The sequence below is a fragment of the Trichomycterus rosablanca genome, chromosome 1 (genome assembly GCF_030014385.1).
Source record: "Trichomycterus rosablanca isolate fTriRos1 chromosome 1, fTriRos1.hap1, whole genome shotgun sequence".
Taxonomy (NCBI): domain Eukaryota; kingdom Metazoa; phylum Chordata; class Actinopteri; order Siluriformes; family Trichomycteridae; genus Trichomycterus; species Trichomycterus rosablanca.
This window is the reverse complement of record NC_085988.1, coordinates 58,916,849-58,936,424: the sequence shown is the minus strand read 5'-3', so window position 1 is coordinate 58,936,424 and position 19,576 is coordinate 58,916,849. Positions and strand designations below refer to the sequence as shown.

At 40.1% G+C, this 19,576-nt stretch overlaps 1 protein-coding gene across 1 annotated transcript in view; it reads right to left on the bottom strand.

The window, feature by feature from the left end:
• si:ch73-252i11.1 (uncharacterized protein LOC553517 homolog) overlaps positions 1-19,576 on the bottom strand; it is a 27,145-nt gene extending 7,569 nt beyond the window's left edge. Inside the window, exons 1-9 of the mRNA XM_062994692.1 lie at positions 19,271-19,576; positions 13,340-13,472; positions 11,629-11,989; positions 10,328-10,378; positions 10,111-10,234; positions 6,846-7,002; positions 3,551-3,671; positions 1,795-1,891; positions 1,595-1,673 (exon numbers count right to left, since the gene is read on the bottom strand). Of these exons, the coding sequence (XP_062850762.1) occupies positions 1,595-1,673; positions 1,795-1,891; positions 3,551-3,671; positions 6,846-7,002; positions 10,111-10,234; positions 10,328-10,378; positions 11,629-11,989; positions 13,340-13,472; positions 19,271-19,533 (1,386 nt within the window). The 5' untranslated portion in view covers positions 19,534-19,576. The remainder of the gene's footprint in view (positions 1-1,594; positions 1,674-1,794; positions 1,892-3,550; positions 3,672-6,845; positions 7,003-10,110; positions 10,235-10,327; positions 10,379-11,628; positions 11,990-13,339; positions 13,473-19,270) is intronic.

Sequence of the window (19,576 nt, the reverse complement as noted above, 5' to 3'; positions counted from 1 at the left end):
TTGGAATTCATGTTTCCCTCAATGAACTGCAGCTCCCCAGTGCCAGCAACCCTCATGCAGCCCAAGACCATGATGCTACCACCACCATGCTTGACTGTAGGCAAGATACAGTTGTCTTGGTACTTCTCACCAGGGCGCCGCCACACATGCTGGACACCATCTGAGCCAAACAAGTTTATCTTGGTCTCGTCAGACCACAGGGCATTCCAGTAATCCATGTTCTTGGACTGCTTGTCTTCAGCAAACTGTTTGCGGGCTTTCTTGTGCGTCAGCTTCCTTCTGGGATGACGACCATGCAGACCGAGTTGATGCAGTGTGCGGCGTATGGTCTGAGCACTGACAGGCTGACCTCCCACGTCTTCAACCTCTGCAGCAATGCTGGCAGCACTCATGTGGCTATTTTTTAAAGCCAACCTCTGGATATGACGCCGAACACGTGGACTCAACTTCTTTGGTCGACCCTGGCGAAGCCTGTTCCGAGTGGAACCTGTCCTGGAAAACCGCTGTATGACCTAGGCCACCATGCTGTAGCTCAGTTTCAGGGTGTTAGCAATCTTCTTATAGCCCAGGCCATCTTTGTGGAGAGCAACAATTCTATTTCTCACATCCTCAGAGAGTTCTTTGCCATGAGGTGCCATGTTGATTATCCAGTGGTCAGTATGAGAGAATTGTACCCAAAACACCAAATTTAACAGCCCTGCTCCTCATTTACACCTGGGACCTTGACACATGACACCAGGGAGGGACAACGACACATTTGGGCACAATTTGGACATGTTCACTGTGGGGTGTACTCACTTATGTTGCCAGCTATTTAGACATTAATGGCTGTGTGTTGAGTTATTTTCAGAAGACAGTAAATCTACACTGCTATACAAGCTGTACACTGACTACTCTAAGTTATATCCAAGTTTCATGTCTATAGTGTTGTCCCATGAAAAGATATAATGAAATATTTGCAGAAATGTGAGGGGTGTACTCACTTTTGTGATACACTGTATATATATAAGCAGGTCACCCCTTCCATCAGCACTGATGCACATAATAGCATGCCACTTTCTCATGCAGTGTTGTCTGAGGGCTGGAAGGTCACACACATTCAACTGTCGTTTCTGACCTTGCCCTACACAAACTGACATTTCTCTAGATTTCTTAAATCTTTTCACATTGTTATGTAGGGTAGATGGTGAAACACCTGGGCACTGTGGGTAGCACTGTCGCCTCACAGCAAGAAGGTCCTGGGTTCAATCCCCAGGTGGGGCGGTCTGGGTCCTGTCTGTGTGGAGTTTGCATGTTCTCCCCATGTCTGCGTGGGTTTCCTCTGAGCGCTCCGGTTTCCTTCCACAGTCCAAAAACATGTAGCCAGGCTAATTGGAGACACTAAATTGTCCTATAGGTACCCGGTCGCTAGGATGCATAAACCAGTGCATTGTAGTGCCGGTCCCAAGCCCGGATATTGTCTGAGTCTTTGATGGATCCTCATTTTATACCCAATTATGATACCCTCATCTGTTACCAATTCACCTCAGGGTCAAAAATAGTCCATCAGAGTATTTTATCAGGACATTGTGTGTGTTGCATGCACTAAAATTACCTTATAACCAGTTTCAGGTGTCAGTGCCTTATTCCAGTGACTTGGCAGAGATTTCATCTGGTTGGCAGGAGCTGGTTTGCTGGAAACAAAAACCAAAACAATTGCTCAGGTTGCATAGTGATGCTTATGACTATGTTATTATGTTTTAGTTTAACATTTTAGATTTAATAAAATAATTGAAAATTGCCTCATGTTCCTACCTTGTTCTGATTCTTTGAGCATCTGCTGCAGACACAAATGTAGGTCGACGCTTTACAAGCTTTTTGGTTCCATAGCGCTTGTTTGTTTGTAGCATATCTAAAAAAGAAGATAAATTTGACATATGGTAAATGATATTAACAAAAATATTATTAGTTGTTTTAATAAGCATGCACATACAGTCAAGCCGGAATGTCTGCACACCCCTTTCACCTTCTCCATGTTTTATTACATTACAGACTCATTCTATAATAGATTGAGTTCATTTTTTGTCACAAAATTCTACACAAAATAGCCCACAATAACCAAGTGAAAGCAGGTTTTTAGACATTTGTGCTAATTTATTAAAAATCTAAATGTAAAATATCATATGTAATAAGGTGTGCTCACCCTTTGATATGAGCTGAGGTGCATTTTGTTTTCACTGATACTGCTTGAGATGTTTCTACAATTTAACTGGAGTCAACTGGAATTCAATTGATTGGACATAACTGGGGATTGCCAACACCTGTCTATATAAGGTCCCTCAGTTAACAGTGCATATCAGAGCAAACTCCAAGCCATGGGGTCAAAGGAATTATCTGCAGACCTCAGAAACAGGATTGTGTCAAGGCATAGATCTGGAGAAGGTTACAGAAAAATTGCTGCAGCTTTACAGGCCCCAAAGAGCACAGTGGCCACCATCATTCGTAAATGGAAGAAGTTTGGAACCACCAAAAATCTTCCTAGACCTGGCCACCCGGCCAAACTGAGCGATAGGGGAAGACGGGCCTTGGCCAGGGAAGTGAGCAGGAACCCGAGGATCACTCAGACAGCTCCAGCATATCCTTGTGGAGATCAGAAGATCAACCATCCAGGCAGCACTCCACAAATCACGCCTTTATGGTAGAGTGGCCAGACAGAAGCCACTCCTTAGTAAAAGGCACATGACAGCCCGCTTAAAGTTTGCCAAAAGGCACCTAGAGGACTCTCAAACCATGAGAAACAAAATTCTCTGGTCTGATGAAACCAAAATTGAACTTTCTGGCCTGAATACCAAACGTCACATCTGGAGGAAACCAGTCACCGCTTATCACCTGGCTAATGCCATCCCTACAGTGAAGCATGGTGGTGGCAGCATCATGATGTGGGGATGTTTTTCAGCAGCAGGACCGGGGTGACTAGTCCTGATAGAGGGAAAGATTATTGCAGCTAAGTACACAGAGATCCTTGAAGAAAACCTGCTGCAGAGCACTCTGGGCCTTCCAACAGGACAATGACACGAAGCACACAGCCAGGAGAACAAAGGAGTGGCTTCTGAGAAAGTCTGTGACCCCAACCAACCTGATGGAGCTCCCCAACCAACCTGATGGTGCTTGCAAGGATATGCCAAGAGGAACGGGCAAAAATGTCCAGAAACAAGTGTGCCAAGCTTGTAGCTTCTTTCCCAAGATGCCTTGAAGCTGTAATTGCTGCCAAAGGTGCGTCAACCAAGTATCAGGCTAAGGGTGTGTATAGATATGTAACCCCTAAATAAACAATTTTTGTCAGTAAAATACAATTGCATATTTTCAAAACCCTGTTTTCACTTCTTAATTATTGGTGATTGTGTGTAGATGTTTGAGGCAAAAAAATAACTTGATCTATTTTAGAATGGGTCTGTAACATAATAAAACTGAGAAGGTGAAAGGGGTGTGCAGACTTTCCGGCTAGACTGTAGGACTTCATTGGGAGGAACAAAGTAAAATAAAAACACCAGAGCAGAGCATGTAAATGTACCTTGAAAGCTGAGTATATAAGTTTGTGATCCAGCTGTAAACTCCAATTCTGCTTTGTTGTTCTCTAAAAATTTTTGCTCTAAGTCTTCCCTGTTGATGGAAGCCAAATTGTGACCTCCATTCTGTATGAGATAAAAAAGACATGTTGTATGCATTCTTAAACTTGTATGGAAAAATACTACAGATAATTGTAAATATAGTATAGCAGCAATTCATATGTTGTACCGTGTCTAAAATCTACTTTTCACAATACAATACTGCATGATCCAACACATAATTTGATTTATTACCATTATTATTACATTGTAATCTATTAAGATTTGGTACAGAAAGTACATCTAATGTCTGAGAATGTTAATATTAGGGATGCATCAATACCATTTTTTCCCAACCGAGTACAAGTACAAGTACATGTATTTTTGTACTTGCTGATACCTGTTATGAGGGGAGAGGAAGGACCCAAAGATGCGGAGAGCAAATCATAATTCAAATCATATTTTTATTTAACAGTAAATAATAGTAAACAAAAGACAACATAAAAGGGGAAAATAACGGGAACGGGGCGGTGAACCCCGAACGAAGCTGCTGGCGCTGCAACTGAAAAAGAAAAAAAAAAAAACCACACAAGGAAAGGGGAAGCGCGGGGCACGAACCCGGATCGCTCAGGAGTGAGGCGTTCGCTTAACTCACCGCGCCATTTAGCCATGAGTATAAGGAGCGCTGTGGGTGCCGGCGCACCGGTAAGCCAGTCAATGAGAAAACAAACAAAACAAAATATAACAAAATACAGCTTTATATAAAAGCTGTTCAGTCATTGTCACTAGCACTAGCTATGCTGGGAAGGAGCCGGAGCAAAACGGCTTATAATGAAAGCCACTCCGGCATTGTCACCAGCACTAGCTATGCTGGGAAGGAGCCGGAGCCAAAACGGCTTATAATAAAGCCACTCCGGCCACGTCACCAGCGCGATCTGGCTGGGAAGGAGCCGGAGCAAAAACAGGCTTATAATAAAGCCACTCCGGCCATGTCACCAGCGCGATCTGGCTGGGAAGGAGCCAGAGCGACAAAGAAAGATAGAAGGGCGATACTGTCAAACGCGCAGATTCGAACCGATGCTGAGGGGAACAACAAAGCCGTAGCTTAACCCGCTCAGCCAAAGCAGTTGTGGGGAATCTGCTTGAAGCTTTTGACTTAAGAAGCTGCTGCACAGTGAACGTTAGCCCAGCGCTAACCCGCAGCTAACGTTGCATGCGGTGGCTGGTTACCAAACGCCAAACAAAGAGCATGGATTGTTCTGTAGTGAGTTGGAGGTTAATAAATATGTTTGCAATGTTGGTGTTGTGTTGTTATGTTTTGTGGAGAACGATCAGGTCAGAAATACTGTAAAACGTGTGTGTGTGCCGGTGTATTCTGATATAAACTATATTATCCCCTGTCCCACCTGTTTACACTCCTCTCCTGCGTTTCCCCTCACACCATATCCTGCGTTCTCATTGGCTGTTCGACATGTCACTCATTCCCAGTCGCACATCTCAGATCAGATATCTGACGCAGCAACGTGCACTAGGCACACGGTATCGGATGTTTAGTATCGGAGCCTCGTTTGCGAGTATGAGTACAAGTTAATGAGCGCGGTATCAGGCAAATACCCGGTACCAGTATCGGTACTCATGCATCTCTAATTAATATAGTGTAAAAATTTATTAGGTGTAAACAAGCTTTGGGGTAGGTTAACCAACCTTGTCTCCATCTATGGCAGAAATGAAAAAAAAGCTTTTTTGTAATATGATATTAGTCTTTTATGTCAAGACAGCTGAGTGAGACCAAGTAGTGCCAATGTAATCGATAGGGGAAACATAAATGCCATCCTTTGACCCACAAAGCAGGTTGGACAATGTTTTATTTGACTCCTCGCCATGGAGGACTGCAGCACTGGCAGAAATAGAACTCAAAATCACTTGTGGCATGAAGTGGAGTGAGTGAGCAAAGGTGTGTCTCCCTGCAATAAACTGGCACCATGGCAAGGTGTGTTCCTGCCTTGATATTAGTGTTACTTTGACTTTTATTTGATTGCAGACAGGATGAACCCAATATATTTTGTTTGGTCTGGTGAACTTCATTTCATTTATTATTAAACATCCATTCCTGCATGTCAGGCCTGCAACACATTCCTAAAGTAAGTAAGTGCCAGTAATAAGGTAAAAAATAAAATAAAAATAAATAATTATGTGCACTGCATAAAGAACCGTCATTCATGTATAATTGATATAACTACATGGGCAGTGAATTACTTAAGCAAACCTTTGTCAAGCACTACAATACTGAGTTACTTTCACAAATTCTATTTAAAACTTAATTTTGCAAAAAAGAAGCCTTATGTTAACCATGTCCAGAAGCAGAAATTGTCTGGGCTCAGAAGCATCTGGAATGGACCATCACAGAGTAAAAATGTGTATTGTGGTCAGACAAATAATTATTTCGGGACCATCCAGATTGTTATCAGCAACAAGTCCAAAAGCCAGGGTCTGTCATGGTGTGGGGCTGAGTCGGTGCCCTTGGCAAAGGTAATTTACACTTCTGTGATTGCAGCATCAATACAGAAATGTACATTGAGATCTTAGAGCAACATATGCTGCCTTCAAGACGTCATCTTTTCCAGGGACGTCCATGCATTTTTCAACAAGACAATGCAAAACCACATGCTGCACACATTACAAAGGCATGGCTGCGGAAGAAGAGGGTACGGGTACTGGACTGGCCAGAATTTTTAAATACAAAATGTGGCAAAGAAAACCCTAAAGACATGTTTTCAAGATAAATACACAAAATAACACCTGAAACACTTCATCGCTTGGTATTCTTAGTGCCAAAATGTCTTGTGATAGTGTTGTGAGAAGGAATGGCAACATTACTAAATAGTAAATTCCCAACTTTTTGGAATGTGTTGTAGGCCTGAAATGCAGGAATGGATTTTAATTAACTCATTAAATTAAGTTGACCAAACATAATTAATACGGTCTGCAATTACATAATCAAAGTAAATTTGCATATTCCATACTAACTTTTTCCCCGATTTAAGGTAGAACATTTTGTTCTCAGCCTTAGGTTGTTTATTTACACTGCTTATAGTGGTAGAAATTCAACACAAAGTACAACTACTTCAGATTTTCTCATTATAAAATACTATCGTATTAGTATATCAATGCATTTCTATTCAAAATACAATTTTAATTAATAACTAAAAGTTTTATATCAAATACACTGTAAACAAAGTTTTAGAAATCAGTGTTACTTACTGATGATGCATACTGGATCCAATTGCCATATTCATCCTCCCAGTACCATGCCCAGTTAGTAGTAAGGATAAAAGTGGGTTGGAGCACCGAGGACACAGTAGAGAGACGCCGCACAGGGTAAGATCCAAATGTCAATGTATCAAAATTAATTCCAGAGCTTTAAAAGACACAAAAATACAGAATGAAAGAAAATGATGACATGTATTTACAGTGTATCACAAAAGTGAGTACACCCCTCACATTTCTGCAGATATTTAAGTATATCTTTTCATGGGACAACACTGACAAAATGACACTTTGACACAATGAAAAGTAGTCTGTGTGCAGCTTATATAACAGTGTAAATTTATTCTTCCCTCAAAATAACTCAATATACAGCCATTAATGTCTAAACCACCGGCAACAAAAGTGAGTACACCCCTTAGTGAAAGTTCCTGAAGTGTCAATATTTTGTGTGGCCACCATTATTTCCCAGAACTGCCTTAACTCTCCTGGGCATGGAGTTTACCAGAGCTTCACAGGTTGCCACTGGAATGCTTTTCCACTCCTCCATGACGACATCACGGAGCTGGCGGATATTCGAGACTTTGCGCTCCTCCACCTTCCGCCTGAGGATGCCCTAAAGATGTTCTATTGGGTTTAGGTCTGGAGACATGCTTGGCCAGTCCATCACCTTTACCCTCAGCCTCTTCAATAAAGCAGTGGTCGTCTTAGAGGTGTGTTTGGGGTCATTATCATGCTGGAACACTGCCCTGCGACCCAGTTTCCGGAGGGAGGGGATCATGCTCTGCTTCAGTATTTCACAGTACATATTGGAGTTCATGTGTCCCTCAATGAAATGTAACTCCCCAACACCTGCTGCACTCATGCAGCCCCAGACCATGGCATTCCCACCACCATGCTTGACTGTAGGCATGACACACTTATCTTTGTACTCCTCACCTGATTGCCGCCACACATGCTTGAGACCATCTGAACCAAACAAATTAATCTTGGTCTCATCAGACCATAGGACATGGTTCCAGTAATCCATGTCCTTTGTTGACATGTCTTCAGCAAACTGTTTGCGGGCTTTCTTGTGTAGAGACTTCAGAAGAGGCTTCCTTCTGGGGTGACAGCCATGCAGACCAATTTGATGTAGTGTGCGGCGTATGGTCTGAGCACTGACAGGCTGACCCCCCACCTTTTCAATCTCTGCAGCAATGCTGACAGCACTCCTGCGCCTATCTTTCAAAGACAGCAGTTGGATGTGACGCTGAGCACGTGCACTCAGCTTCTTTGGACGACCAACGCGAGGTCTGTTCTGAGTGGACCCTGCTCTTTTAAAACGCTGGATGATCTTGGCCACTGTGCTGCAGCTCAGTTTCAGGGTGTTGGCAATCTTCTTGTAGCCTTGGCCATCTTCATGTAGCGCAACAATTCGTCTTTTAAGATCCTCAGAGAGTTCTTTGCCATGAGGTGCCATGTTGGAACTTTCAGTGACCAGTATGAGAGAGTGTGAGAGCTGTACTACTAAATTGAACACACCTGCTCCCTATGCACACCTGAGACCTAGTAACACTAACAAATCACATGACATTTTGGAGGGAAAATGACAAGCAGTGCTCAATTTGGACATTTAGGGGTGTAGTCTCTTAGGGGTGTACTCACTTTTGTTGCCGGTGGTTTAGACATTAATGGCTGTATATTGAGTTATTTTGAGGGAAGAATAAATTTACACTGTTATATAAGCTACACACAGACTACTTTTCATTGTGTCAAAGTGTCATTTTGTCAGTGTTGTCCCATGAAAAGATATACTTAAATATCTGCAGAAATGTGAGAGGTGTACTCACTTTTGTGATACACTGTATCTCAGGATTAAGTAAACATGACATTTTATTTTTATCATTTTATTTCATGTGACTCCATTTTGTGGTGCTAGATGGTGCTGGTTTGAGTGGATAAGACACAGCAGCGCTGATGGAGTTTTTAAACACCTCACTGTCACTGCTGGATTGAGTATAGTTCACCAACAAAAAATATCCAACCAACAGCACCCCGTAGGCAGCTTCCTGTGACCACTGATGAAGGTCTAGAAGATGACCAAACCGCAGCAATAGATGAGCGATCGTCTCTGACTTTACATCTACAAGGTGGAACCACTAGGTAGAAGTGTCCAGGGCTGGACTGGGAACAAAATCCAGCCCTGGACTTTTTTCTTGACCAGCAAACTACAAGCACATCGCGCCACACATATCACCGCCATTTACATAAAGAATACAATTTCTACAATATTTCTTAAAATGTACAGTTTCTTAAATGGTTCTATTGGATTTCCCCATCCTGTCTTATTAAATCGCATGAAATAAAATCAGTCTTTAAACCTTTAACAATACGCTTTTTCGCACTTTTATTCATATGTGATTCACGTTTGTTCCAAATTAGCACATTGCTCCGATGAGCAAAGAAATAAATCGCATGTGTAAATACTTTAATATGTTGACAAGGGAAATTAACCATGTGAGCTATGCACATAATCACTCTAAAATGTCCTGAACAACTGCATTTTCCTTTCTGTATTATAGAGGACAAGATAGTGTTTACTTTTTCTGAGGAGCAGAGACTAATTAATAATCTCAAATTATATCCACCGCCCTATGTAGTGCACTATGTTGGACATGACATAATAGAACTTTCACAAAAATTTTCCTTAAAACGGCTGGTTTAAAGCCCCTGGTATCCAACAGTAGCTTAGATAACTACTTATTAATCATTCAGTGACTGTTAAAAGAAATGTTTTGTACTGTTAGGAAGTACCCTAAGTAGGGCATAGGTGACATTTGAGATGGGCCCACAGTATCTTCTTAAACGGCATTACTAACGAAGCAGAGGCACTGAACACTAACTTTTCCCTTTGTGCTCTCTGGCTATGCTGTAGTTCCTCACTGCCAAACAGGTTGTCCAGTTTCCTGCACTTTTCTTCACCTCCTTTACGCTTTTTCGACCATTTCTCCATCTCGCACTCATTTGCTACGTATTTTTTGAACTGGTGGTTGTGATTACGGTTTATCCTGGGGGAGGGACATTTCTGTGATTGGCCAATGGACATGCAGTGAGGATACTGTGGTGGGCCAATGCACACTTCAGGATTATTATTCAGGAATATTTAAAACAGAATTTATTTTTCACTCTCTCAGCGGCCCACATACAGAGCGGCTGTCAAATAATTATGATTCAGTTAAAATCAAAATAAACTATTCTAAATATAAAATACTGTGTTTACCTGTGTGTTTTAGCTGGGTTGCAGTAATCTTTCTCTATCCCCTCATTGTCAGAAATAGATTGCCAGAGTCCAGTATTTACCTCCCATTTATAGGGTACTTTGGAGTGTTCTTTAAAGCATTTTTCTGTAGGAAAGAAAACAAGCTTCCAAGTTTTTATTTAGAAAGAAATAACTATTAATTCACATAATTATTAAAATCTCCTAACAATGGCCTTACCACCATGCTTGCAGAAACCTTTGACAAAGTACATGCAGAGCTCCGTTTTCTCTAAACAAACAAAACAAAACAAAACAAAAATTCAGTACAATTTTTAGGGCTTGCTCAGGCTTCAAGTACATTCAAAATGAAGTTAGATTGCATTGTGTCTTCCTAATCTAGTCTGAAGACCCCCCACCCAGACCAAGGAGAGCTGCAGACTATTATGTGCCCCTTTGCTTCTTTTTACCTGCCAGAGGTGGAGGTATTACACAGAGTAGTACACTACTATTAATTATTTCAGTCTCTTGCAAGCACCATCACAGCAAACGCTGGCTTTTACAACATATAATCTGTCTAGATAGTCCATCTGTTTCTCTGCATGCTTTGTTATCCCCCTTTTATGCTGTTCTTTAATGGTCAGGACACCCACAGGACCACCACAGAGTAGGTATTATTTAGGTGGTGGGTCATTCTCAGCACTGCAGTGACACTGACATGGTGGTGGTGTGTTAGTGTGTGTTGTGCTGGTATGAGTGAATAAGACACAGCAATGCTGATGGCGTTTTAAACACCTCACTGTCACTGCTGGACTGAGAATAGTCCACCAACAAAAAATATCTACCCAACAGCGCCCCGTGAGCAGCGTCATGTGACCACTGATGAAGGTCTAGAAGATGACCAACACAAACAGCAGCAATAGATGAGCGATCGTCTCTGACTTTACATCTACAAGGTGGACCAACTAGGAAGGAGTGTCTAATTAACAGTGGACAATGAGTGGACACGATATTTAAAAACTCCAGCAGCGCTGCTGTGTCTGATCCACTCTTACCAGCACAACACACACTAACACACCACCACCATGTCAGTGTCACTGCAGTGCTGAGAGTCATCCACCACCTAAATAATAACTACTCTGTGGTGGTCCTGGGAGAGTCCTGACCATGCAGAGAAACAGATGGACTACAGTCAGTAATTGTAGAACTACAAAGTGCTTCTATATGGTAAGTGGAGCTGATAAAATGGACAGTGAGTGATTACACTGAAGAGATGGAGAGAGAGATGGAGTAAACTAGTGTGTAAGATTTTTGTAGGAAGGAAATAAAATTTGTAAAAGTAAATATGTTCTGAAAACATTAAATACATTTAGAAAATATGTCATAATTGTTACAGTCTTGAAAACATTCACTTAAAATGACCCAATTATTCATGAAACCCATCCAGCACGACTTCAACAGATGAATTACTCTGTAGACTTTCATAGACTGAACAGGTTCTCTTTATAAAGAATGAATGTAAAAAGCAGATGTTACATTTACCTGCAGAATTAGCATAGTTATTTGAAGTCTGCTGCTGCCCAGTGGTGTCTTTCCTGTCTTTTTGGCCGCTGCTTTTGTCCATTTTTGCTGTACGATTTGCATTATGGTAAGCTGGTTTGTTTCTGACCGTTTTCCGTACAGCCTCGATGTTTGAATACAAAGTCTTCATAGACGGCATGAGCTCTGTAGGTACACCCCTGTCCTGCAGTGTCTTCAGAGGATGGGGCTCATAGAAGTCGTGTGCCCGCGGACACTGGCATGGCTCTCTCAGGTATCTCTCACAGATGTGCAACCTCTTGCAGTTCTCGCCATCCTGGCAGCGCCCGTACGGACCCGTGCCATTGTTGTAGGAGAAGCACACCTGACAAGAGAGTGACAGTAAATAATGCTACAATTAACAGATGGTTCAGGACCAGAAAGGCATGAAGTATATGTATTTTTGGACACCTTTGATGGCAGGTATGTGTTTTTAAACCAAGCAAAGTTATAATCATTTTATTAAGTAGTAAGTGGGTTGTGCAATGGTGCAGCCGGTAGACTGGGTAATGTGCAGCAACAGCTACTTGTTTTTTGGCTTTGCCTCCATCTGTGTAGATCGGGGTGCCCACACTTTCATGGCTTGAGATCTACTATTTCAGTCGACAGGTCATCACCATCTACTTAGCTCTGAAGCTTTTTTAAATGTGCTTTAGTTGCCCATATTGATATCCAGCTTTACAGGACAAGCGACTGAAAATCACACTAACCTTATTCTGATGATTTGCACTGAATGGTGTCAGCCAGGTTTATGTAGTCTGGACAATAGCTGCTGATGCCAATTCTCAAGCAGCTTCCAAGTGTTTGTCAGTAAGGGTGGATTAATATTTAGAATATGTTTATTTTTACAGAATACAGTTGATTAGTGAAAACATTGAAAATCTTTCTACTTTTGTCAGTAAAATAAAAATGTATAAAAATTTACAAACCACAGATTCTTCTTTTATTGTGTTTTACAAAACATCTACAGCTACTTCAACCTTTGCTCTTTGGGTACATATCCACATAATTTTTTGGCTCTTTTTGTTTTGAACATGCTTGTTTTTACTATTCACACTTGTTATTTCTGTATGTTTGAACAAATTAGATTTTCTACTTGAACCTTCCTCATGCACACCACTCTGATCTGTCGAGCGTCCTTTACCATCCCAGCTACCCCAAACATGCCCTTCTGTATAAAAATAGTCACAGCTTTGTTGGTTACTTGATTAGGATCAACTTCTTCAAGTTGTTGAGCTACGTGCCAATGGCAAGGCGTGTCAGCAATTCTGTTTCCAGGTCTTGATCGGTCATCTTTCTTTTGGGTTTTGTTTTGGTTCCATGTTAACGTCTCACATTTCATCACTCCTACTCCCAACTCAGAGCCCAACAAGGGGATAGACAGAGGCGTGGAACTCCAGTGGGTTTGTACCAGGACTATAAGAGTGATGAACTATTCTGCAGAGATGTTCTGGGGATTTTGAAGGAACAGCCAATTGATTGGAACAGACCTAAAATGTAAAATAGGAGCCGAAGCACTGTGTTGGTTTGCTAGTAGACCATGCTCCTCGAGTGCTAGGATCTCCTTCCCCACATACTCTTACATTCAGCAAGGGAGTTGCTGAGAACCTACTTTACCCTAATGAGGTAAGTCTGAGTAATAAAATGATAAACAAAAAAAATGCTAGGGGTTTACCGGAGGTAGTATGGTGTCACTCTGGAGCAGTAGGACACATAGCTCTTCTTTGTTCAGCTGACTTAGGCCATATTGTTTCAGAACTTTGGCATTTTGCTCTGATGTCAGGTCATGGCTGAATCGGCATCCTCGTCTACAATGTAAAAAAGTTTATGTTTACAATAGTAATAGAAATCATATGTATCATACAGTATGTAAAAAACATATGCACAAAAAGCCATATGCACAAATGGTTTATCATCCCACAAACACTGACATTGATATTTAAATACATGTTACTTAATTTACTAAACAAAAGAGATTTTAGACCCTATTTACACTTTTTCAAAAAGAGATCAATCTTAATTCTAGATTGAAAAGGTTTTAGATTGATTTACCATTTTAATTTATTTACTTTTATTAAGTGCTTCATTCTGGTTAGGGTCATGTTAGGTCCAGTGCCACCTGAAAATAATGGGTGCAAAGCAGGAACACCAGCCCATGGCAGGACGACACATACTCACTCACAAGGGTAAATTAGTGCAACCAATTCACCCTGTCTTTAGAAGTTGGGAATAAAATGGCATATCAGGGGGGAAAAAAAACAAGAAGCAAACCCGGTCATCAGGAATCGTGTTGCAATTTTTTATCACAATGTAGCAGTTTTAAATAATTCGGAAAAAATACATCATGTGGAGCCTACATTAAGTGTTTTTTTTTACAGTGAGTCAGACTGTTACTGGTAAAATGTGAATTTATTGTCAATAGGACAATATAAGGTTCTACATGGAGTAAAGATTGTGTTCAGAATCATTATTAGCATGTAAGCTAGAAATTACAGTAATTAAATGGAATTGCAGCTCTGATAACACATACTTACAACAAGACTTGGTGTGAGCACTTTAACGTGGTGTTTTTAACAGTGGACTTGAATTTTTATTGTATATTTTTGTGATGGTAAAGTTTTTGTATAATTTCTGCTTGTTTAATGCTCATCATTAACATATATTTTCTAAACTAAGCCTGATTCTTCAGTATAAGAGCAGAAAATAGAATACAAAAGTCAGGTACTATTGTTGAACCATAAAACATGGCTTGCCATGTTTGTTCCATACCAAAAGGGTCATGTTCTCCAAGGTGTTTTACACCAAACTATTTCTTTATTAACCTCTCTTTGAGCACTGGGGATTGCCATGCTTAAACAGTTGCCACAAGGTTAAAAGCAAGCAGCTTTTCATGATATCTCTGGTTCATCTTAATAAAACTATAAAGTTTACACTATGCACACAGGCAGGTAGAGCTATTGGCTAAATCCATATTAATCTTTCACCCTGCCAGATGGTGAACCGTGATTCACTACTCAAGCCCACTGCTGTTATGTTTAACAACATTCAAAGTCACCCATATATCCTGCAATTTACTACAGACACAAGAAACTTTTAACCCTTGAGGCCAGGTTTCAGGAACTTGATTAGTTCTGATCCTAGACTAAAAGAAACAGCATGAAAAATGCAAATAATAATAAAAGAAAAACACAGAGTTTCTTACATTTACTTTGACTTTTATTTGATTGCAGACAGGATGAACCTGAGATATTTCATGTTTTATCTGCTCAACTTCATTTAATTTATTAATAAACATCCATTCCTGCATTTCAGCACAACACATTCCAAAAAAAGTTGGGACAGTAAAGCATTTACCACTTTGTAATGTTGCCATTACTTTTCACCACATCTAAAAGACGTATATGTTGCTCTAAGATCTCAATGTACTTTTCTGCATTAATGCTGCCATCACAGAAGTGTAAATGACCTTTGCCAAGGGCACTGACACAGCCCCATACCATGACAGACTCTGGCTTTTGGACTTGCTGATAACAGTCTCTATGGTCCTTTTCGTCTTTGGTCCGGAGCACACGGTGTCCATTTTTCCCCAAAAAAAGACCTGGAATGCTGATTAAACTGACCATAATACATGTTTCCACTGTGTGATGGTCCATCTGAGATGCCTCCAAGCCCAGGGAAGCCATCGCCGCTTCTGGACATGGTTAACATAAGGCTTCTTTTTTGCACAGTAAAGTTTTAAGTGGTATTTGTGAATGTAACTCTGTATTGTAGTGCTTGACAAAGGTTTGCCAAAGTAATCCCTCACCCATGTGGTTATATCAGTTATTGTTGAGTGGCGGTTCTTGATGCAGTGCCGTCTGAGGGATCGGAGATCACGGGCGTCCAGCCTAAGCTTGCGCCCTTGACCTTTATGCACGGAAATTCCTCCTGATTCCTTGAATCATTTAATGATATTATGCACTGTAGAAGGAGAAATATGCAAATCCCTTCCAATCTTTCTTTGAGGTACATTGTTTTTAAACATTTCAATAATTTTCTCATGCATTTGTTGACAAACTGGAGATCCTCTGATCATCTTTGCCCATCAAAGACTCCTTTCCTGGATGCTGCTTTTGTACCAAACCATGATTACAATCACCTGTTGACATCACCTGTTTGGAATCACATCATTATTTAGTTTTTACCTAATTACTAGCCCTAAATTGCCCCCGTCCCAACTTTTTTTGGAATGTGTTGCAAGCCTGAAATACAGGAATGGAGGTATATTAACAAATGAAATGTCAAGCAGACAAAATATCTCCGGTTCAAACTGTCTGCAATCAAATAAAAGTCAAAGTAAATGTAAGAAACTCTGCATTTTTCTTTTATTTGCATTGTCCCTACTGTCCCAACATTTTCTGATTTGGGGTTGTAAAATGGCAGCACATTCTCTAACAGAAATTGGTGCATGCGCAATAAGGGCAAGTCTCACCCTGGCGGTTTGAGCTCTGGTGGAGTTCTGAACCTCCTCTCTTAGTTTCAAGGACGTCATCTTTGGGCGTTTGAATTATTTATGCGGGCAACAACATTTGGTTTTTAAATAGGCTGTATAGATAAGGGTGTAGTATAATTTTGAGAAGGAACAAAAGAAACGACAGCATTGAACTTTTAGGGAGTTGCCGAGCCACCTATCAATACTGGAAGATTTACCTAACTAACTGAATAAAACTAATCGCCCAACAAATAAAACAATTGTACCCAACAAGCCAACTCCAGTGACTAGCAATAAATCAGCAATAGCTAGCTAGCTGGCTAATCACTAAACCATTGGCCACCAAGTGAGCTGGTAACTTCAAAGAAACACACAGGTTCCAAAATAAACACAACCTCAACTGCGAAACTACACAAGACTTATAAGTCTTGTATAGTTTCACAGTTGAGGTTGTGTTTATAGACCTATAATTATTGTATAGTTTCACAGTTGAGGTTGTGTTTAGAGACCTATAATTATTGTATAGTTTCACAGTTGAGGTTGTGTTTATAGCCTTATAAGTCTTGTATAGTTTCACAGTCGAGGTTGTGTTTAGAGACTTCTAAGTCTTGTATAGTTTCACAGTTGAGGTTGTGTTTATAGACTTATAAGGCTTGTATAGTTTCACAGTCGAGGTTGTGTTTATAGACTTATAAGGCTTGTATAGTTTCACAGTCGAGGTTGTGTTTATAGACATAAGTCTTGTATAGTTTCACAGTCGAGGTTGTGTTTATAGACTTATAAGGCTTGTATAGTTTCACAGTCGAGGTTGTGTTTATAGACTTATAAGGCTTGTATAGTTTCACAGTCGAGGTTGTGTTTATAGACATAAGTCTTGTATAGTTTCACAGTCGAGGTTGTGTTTATAGTCTTATAAGTCTTGTATAGTTTCACAGTCGAGGTTGTGTTTATAGACTTATAAGTCTTGTATAGTTTCACAGTCGAGGTTGTGTTTATAGACTTATAAGGCTTGTATAGTTTCACAGTCGAGGTTGTGTTTATAGACATAAGTCTTGTATAGTTTCACAGTCGAGGTTGTGTTTATAGTCTTATAAGTCTTGTATAGTTTCACAGTCGAGGTTGTGTTTATAGACTTATAAGGCTTGTATAGTTTCACGGTCGAGGTTGTGTTTAGAGACTTATAAATCTTGTATAGTTTCACGGTCGAGGTTGTGTTTATAGCCTCATAAGTCTTGTATAGTTTCACAGTCGAGGTTGTGTTTATAGACTTATAAGTCTTGTATAGTTTCACGGTTGAGGTTGTGTTTATAGCCTTATAAGTCTTGTATAGTTTCACAGTCGAGGTTGTGTTTATAGACTTATAAGGCTTGTATAGTTTCACAGTCGAGGTTGTGTTTATAGACTTATAAGGCTTGTATAGTTTCACAGTCGAGGTTGTGTTTATAGACTTATAAGGCTTGTATAGTTTCACAGTCGAGGTTGTGTTTATAGACATAAGTCTTGTATAGTTTCACAGTCGAGGTTGTGTTTATAGTCTTATAAGTCTTGTATAGTTTCACAGTCGAGGTTGTGTTTATAGACTTATAAGGCTTGTATAGTTTCACAGTCGAGGTTGTGTTTATAGCCTTATAAGTCTTGTATAGTTTCACAGTCGAGGTTGTGTTTAGAGACTTATAAATCTTGTATAGTTTCATGGTCGAGGTTGTGTTTATAGCCTTATAAGTCTTGTATAGTTTCACGGTCGAGGTTGTGTTTATAGCCTTATAAGTCTTGTATAGTTTCACAGTCGAGGTTGTGTTTATAGACTTATAAGTCTTGTATAGTTTCACAGTCGAGGTTGTGTTTATAGACTTATAAGGCTTGTATAGTTTCACAGTCGAGGTTGTGTTTATAGCCTCACAAGTCTTGTATAGTTTCACAGTCGAGGTTGTGTTTATAGCCTTATAAGTCTTGTATAGTTTCACGGTCGAGGTTGTGTTTATAGCCTTATAAGTCTTGTATAGTTTCACAGTCGAGGTTGTGTTTATAGACATAAGTCTTGTATAGTTTCACAGTCGAGGTTGTGTTTATAGACTTATAAGGCTTGTATAGTTTCACAGTCGAGGTTGTGTTTATAGCCTCATAAGTCTTGTATAGTTTCACAGTCGAGGTTGTGTTTATAGCCTTATAAGGCTTGTATAGTTTCACAGTTGAGGTTGTGTTTAGAGACATAAGTCTTGTATAGTTTCACAGTCGAGGTTGTGTTTATAGACTTATAAGGCTTGTATAGTTTCACAGTCGAGGTTGTGTTTATAGCCTCATAAGTCTTGTATAGTTTCACAGTCGAGGTTGTGTTTATAGCCTTATAAGGCTTGTATAGTTTCACAGTTGAGGTTGTGTTTAGAGACTTATAAGTCTTGTATAGTTTCACAGTCGAGGTTGTGTTTATAGACTTATAAGGCTTGTATAGTTTCACGGTCGAGGTTGTGTTTAGAGACTTATAAGGCTTGTATAGTTTCACGGTCGAGGTTGTGTTTAGAGACTTATAAATCTTGTATAGTTTCACGGTCGAGGTTGTGTTTATAGCCTCATAAGTCTTGTATAGTTTCACAGTCGAGGTTGTGTTTAGAGACTCATAAGTCTTGTATAGTTTCACAGTCTAGGTTGTGTTTATTTTGGAACCTGTGTGTTTCTTTTAAGTTACCAGCTCACTTGGTGGCCACTGGTTTAGTAAAAGAAAAAGAGGAAGAAGTGTTGTGAACAATCAAAGTGAAAAATAAAATGTACATTTTTTATTTTATTTTAACAATTTTTCACATATAATTTATTACAGTACCCATATGGTAGGGTATTTATTCTGTAATACAGCTATATTTATTGAAACATATCGCTAGGTAACTACTACAAGTAGCATTATAGTGTTGTAAACAAGTGTTTCGCTTTATGCACTTTTTAGACGCTCCCTTAGTTCTACAAAGCAGATGAACCTTGCGTTTAAGAAATAATATTAACTATGTTAATTAACAAAGGAACTTTTGGAATAGATTTGATTGGAATAGACTGCAGAGTAAAACTGGTCGAGAACAAGAAGAATAAAACTCGAATGTCAGGTGAATGTCCAACATATGTAAAACTAACTTTAGCAGGGTCACTTACCTTCCTCTGCCGTACCGACAGTCACCGAACAAGTAAAATTTACAGAGGTGTAATTTCATGCACCCGTTACAATCCTTCGCCCTGCACAGCTTCACCTCGCTTCTGGCGATCACAGTTTTCTGTCCATTTAGCCAAGCGATCACGAACCATTCGTTTCTTTCAATAACACCATCGACGTCACAGTTAAAGTTCGAAATCAGTTCATCGTAGATCATAGAGCCTCTGTTGGCGCATATGAGTTTAATAATGGTTTCAGGTTCCATCGCAGCTTGTATCCAGTTTAGGTAAGAACAGTCACTGCACCGC